The sequence below is a fragment of the Oryza sativa genome, chromosome 5 (assembly GCF_034140825.1).
Source record: "Oryza sativa Japonica Group chromosome 5, ASM3414082v1".
NCBI lineage: Eukaryota > Viridiplantae > Streptophyta > Magnoliopsida > Poales > Poaceae > Oryza > Oryza sativa.
Window position 1 is genome coordinate 12,156,660 of NC_089039.1, and position 4,947 is coordinate 12,161,606.

A 4,947-nucleotide genomic window follows, 5' to 3' on the forward strand; every position below is an offset into this window, starting at 1 on the left:
CCACAATAATCCAACAATTCCATAGTGTCCAGGTGATATGAGTATTCCCAAAGTCTAGAGTTGTAAAACCACCTAATGTTGCCTAATTTAACCGGCGAAGCATCTACCTAAGTTCATACTAGTGGTACCATGAGTAGAGTGTCCACTAGTTGGGGTTTTGTTTAACATAGGGTGAACAAGGAAATAATAACAATAACAATAATAAGGTCATAACAAAGGTAAATAGGCATGGCTAAACAAAACAGTGATAACGCGGGAATTTAAATAAAGCGATAATGCAATAATTTAAATCAACATAATTTTATAAACTGGGATTCAATGTGTTCAAGGATGATGTGACTTGCCTTGCTCGCTTTCCCAAACGTCGGCTTCAACTTTCACGAAGAGCGGATCTTCCGAAGCTGCAGCGTCTACACGACCAACGGAAAAGAAAAGGCTTTTACTCTAATAAACTCCATATAACAAGCAGAAACAAAGTACAAAAATGGGTTCTTGACTTCTTAAGGAAAAATTAGAGACTTGAACGGTCCAATTCCGAGTTCAAATGGCCAAGTTATGGTCATTTGAAGTTTATATGCTCTTTAAATGAATATTTGAGAATTCCTTCATTTAAATTTTAATTTGAAAAGGGTTTATTGCGTCAGCCGAGGGGAGGGCGCGCGGACCGGGTCCACGGGAGTGGGGCCCACGCGGCAGCCTCACGGTCCACGGTGGACCGGGCGCACCCGGGCTCGCACCGGCCGGCGCCGTGGGCCCCACGCGTCAGCCGCACCTAAGGGCGCGGGCGGCTGACGGCCGGGCCCCACGCGGCAGCCGCACGGTGCGCCCGAAGGCGGCTACGGCGGCGCGGCCGGCGGGAGGCGGCGCGCCCGCGCCCCTATGGTCGCCGGCGGCGGCCATAGGCACGGCGGAGCGGCGGCCGAGAGGAGGGAAGGGAAGGGGGAAAAGAAACGGCAGTCCACGGCTCACCCCGGGTCGACGGCGACGACGGAAACGGCGACCGGAGCGGAGGAAGGCGGCGGCGCGGCTCGGGTGGACGGGGTCGACGGTGCTCTAGCGGTCGACGAGCGAAACGGAGGGGTGGACGAGGTCGGCGAGGATGCGGCGATGCCGAAGGAGGCGGCGCCAAGGTGGGAGGTGGTCCGGGGCGACGACGGCGGCGGACCGGAGCTCGACGGCGACGGCGGAGAGAGAGAGCGACGGCGCGAGCTCGATTCCGGCGGGGAGAGAGGGCGGTGAGTGGCGGAAACGGTGGTGGGGAGCTCGGGGAGGGTTTATATAGGGTTGGGAGTGAGAGAGGGCGGCCGGAGGAGGGGGAAATGGGCGCGGGAGACCCAGCCGCCATTAATGGCGCCGGCGAGGTTAGGGGAGGGGTTTCCAAACGAATCCGAGGGAGAGAGAGAGGGAAAAATGGGGGGAAAGGGGGAGGGGATCCCGGGGAATAATTCCCCCCTATTGATTGCACGCGGGGAGGACGGGGGCGGCGGGATTCGCGGCGGCGGCGGCGCTAGGGCGCGGGCGGGGCGGCGGGAGCGGCGGGAGGAAGGGGATGACAGGTGGGCCCCACCCGTCAGCGAGGGCGGCGGGCGGGCCCGCCCGTCAGCGGCGCGCGCGCGGGGAGAGGCTGGATGGGCTGCGGGGGAGAGGAGAGAGGGGGAGAGAGATGGGCCGAGCCGACCCAAGAGGGAGAGGGAGGGAAAGGGGACTTTTTAGAGTTTTTCTTTTTATAAAATCATTTTAACTTTGTTTATTTCTTAACAATTATTATTTGTGCTCTGAAAATTCCACTAAAATTTATTTACGCATTTTAGGCTTTTAGGAAATATACAAAAATCCTCCAAGCCTTATTTGACTTTTAACTTTACACATTTTAATTGTTGGAGGCTTGCACACAGATTTTAATTATTCTAGGCATAATTTGAAGGATATATTTTAGGGTCTTTTTGGGACGCGACAGCAATCTTTCGGAAATTATATTTACCAGTGGTTTTATTTATTCAGCCTCATGAGTCCTGGCACTATAGGAAGTTATTGTAGTAGAAATATTGATTCCAAACAGTACCTAAGTTCATTTGATTCTAGTATCTAACTATATCGTACAATACTACTAATAGTATAAAAAAAAAGAGAGGTCCAAGAACAATTAACAGAAACTGCATTATGTCAGAAGAGGCATATCACAAGATGAAGATGTGTACCTGAGCGCAACCAAGTCAAGGAGGAGTGGTCTGATGAGTGACCTGAGTCTGTCCAAATGCTATCATCTGTCAAATGAGGTTCTGAGTATCTGCTGCTGACTTTTGAGTATCTGTTATTGCCTTCTTTAGGTTCTCAATCTCCTCATCTTGTTTCTGAGCTTTTGCCTCAGATTCTTCTGCCTGGGCTTCCAACCTCTGGACCTTTTGGCGAAGTCCTGCAGATTCTTCCGTCTCAGCCTCCAATTGTGCTTGTAGCTCCTGCATCTGCGGTGAAATAGATTTTGGAGCAGCAATAGGCTGTTGAAGTCCCACATTACGAAGGAATGTGCTTGACTTTGTCAACACTTAGGCAACAATATCTGTGCAAATCATTTCCTGCTCCCCTTCATGTACTGGTCTTCTCAAAATGGCTTCCTTATCATCCTAGCAAGACAATGATTTGTCAGGTTTGTATTTATGTATACGGTTCATTATGCAACCTACTAAAGAAAAAAAGGAGAGATACTTACTGCAGCTTTCTTGGCATCATCACTAAAACCCTTAGTTTTGCTGCAATGTGTCAACTTGAATAGATCAATTGCAGTGAGCTCTGTATCTTTGTATTTTTCTTGCTTCTGGAATGTTCACAAACATATAATGACATTAGCAATGCATAGATTAAATATACACATAAGAGAAAACATGTTCCAACACATGCATGCTGTCATACAACCGGTTTATATTCTTACCGCGATGTAGGCTGCTGCAATGTAAGACCGAGATCCAGTACACTGGTGAAACTTAACATTTTCACGGTTCTGTTTCAGCTTTGCACATTTTTCCTAGACATGACACAAGTGTATATCATAAGTAATACAACAAATATTGGAAACAGTAAAAACAATATGGTGTTATATGAGCAATCTGGTCATGCACAGTTCATTAAATGTAATGTTTAGTACTATCAAATCATGGATGATATGAGCTAATTACTGATATGAGCATTTTATTGAATGTAATGTTTACTACAGTTAAATCATGATGAATGAGCTAATTACTGATATGAGCAGTCCATTGCAGATTATGACCTACAAATAAATTAAGGAGCAATGCTGTCAATATGAAACTAGGCCTACAAATAAACCAATGATATTGCAGTTCAGGCTAAAAATGATAGTAAAACTGTACAAATATATTCCAGCAACCAAAATGATAGTTGAAAACCTGACTGGAACAAAGCATCACATTCTAGCAAACCGACTGGAACAGTGCAGTAGGAAACCTGAAGGACCAAGAACTATGCAAAGCAACAGAGCACATTCATAGCAGCTTGAAAACACATCACCAGCACACATATCTCAATTAAAGAGTTTACATAATTGAGTTCACAGCCCATAAGTTCATCAGCTTAAAAGACACATTAGGATGTAGTGCTCGAGTCCCAATAGTGGACTCACAGAAAACCAATATTGGCATAAACCATACCTTGTGTTTTGGGTTTGACCACATGTCTACCAATTTTCTCCATTGTTCATCAGTCATAGACGAACATGGTGATGTAGTCCTAACTTGATTTGCCGGTACCCCATCGAAGTATTTCTGCTTGAGCTTAGCGTGCTCCACCATTAGCATGTCAGCACACGCTGAAGTTACATCATTCTCCTTTTCACCAGTCAAGCTTAAGTTTACCTATACATTGAATAGCATAACATTAGTATTTAAAAAAGCAAATGATGAAATTAGCATATATTGAACTAGCCGAATAGCGTCTTAAAGATAGTTTGCCAATGAAGTTGTCCAATTGGTCCTTGAATTGGACTTTGTCGTTCTTGTATCCTTTCCAACTTGTAAGTATGGGTACATGCTGCTTGACTATGATCCCACCCTCAGAAGCCAACTTTGACTGTGACTATTGTCACAAAGAATGGGAAAGGCACATGGTGACATTTGTTTATGACTAAATTACAAGTTAGTCACAAACGCTTGTCATCCAAAGAAAAATTGTCATAAACGCATTACTACTGTGACTAAAATGTGTTTTGTCAGATGAAATTTGTCATAGAAGGCCAAATTTCTTGTAGTGGAGCTTAGCAAGAAGCGAAGTGGACATTCGCGTGGTCAATGGAGCAATAGTTGCTGCTATTGTTGTCGGCACTATGCCATTATCTTTACCGTCAGGATTAGTTTTGGAGTTAAATAATTGTTATTGTATTCCCACTTTGTGTAAGAACGTTATCTCTGCTTCTTGTTTGCAAGCAGAGGGTTATGGTTTTAGATCAGTGGACAATGGTTGTTCAGTCTATTATAATGACATTTTCTATTTCCATGCACCCATGATGAATAGCTTATACATTGTGAATCTTGATGGATGTTCAGTCTATAACATTAATGCGAAAAGGAACGTCCTAATGATTTGATTCCCACTTTTATTTGGCATTGTCGCTTGAGTCATATAAATGAGAAACACATGGAGAAGCTTCATAGAGATGGATTTCTACACTCTTTTGGTTTTGAATCATTTGAGACATGTGAATCTTGTTTACTTGGCAAAATAACAAAGGCACCTTTCATAGGTCAAAGTGAAAGGGCAAGTGAACTATTGGCACTAGTACATACTGATGTATGTGGACCAATGAGCTCAACCGCCAGAGGTGGTTTTGGGTACTTTATTACCTTTACCGATGACTTTAGTAGATATGGTTATGTCTACTTAATGAGGCATAAGTCTGAATCCTTTGAAAAGTTCAAGGAATTTCAGAATGAGGTACAC

The 4,947-nt window shown here is 44.8% G+C and overlaps 1 protein-coding gene across 1 annotated transcript; it reads right to left on the reverse strand.

The window, feature by feature from the left end:
* LOC107280940 (uncharacterized) lies at window positions 1-4,568 on the reverse strand. Its single transcript, XM_066310397.1, has 5 exons — window positions 3,663-4,568; window positions 2,927-3,019; window positions 2,708-2,812; window positions 2,199-2,621; window positions 1-410 (listed from the first exon to the last, which is right to left on the reverse strand). The coding sequence occupies exons 1-4, from the start codon at window positions 3,807-3,809 to the stop codon at window positions 2,544-2,546; spliced, it is 423 nt and encodes a 140-aa protein (XP_066166494.1). The 5' UTR covers window positions 3,810-4,568; the 3' UTR covers window positions 1-410; window positions 2,199-2,543.
* Between the last annotated feature and the right edge of the window lie 379 nt (window positions 4,569-4,947).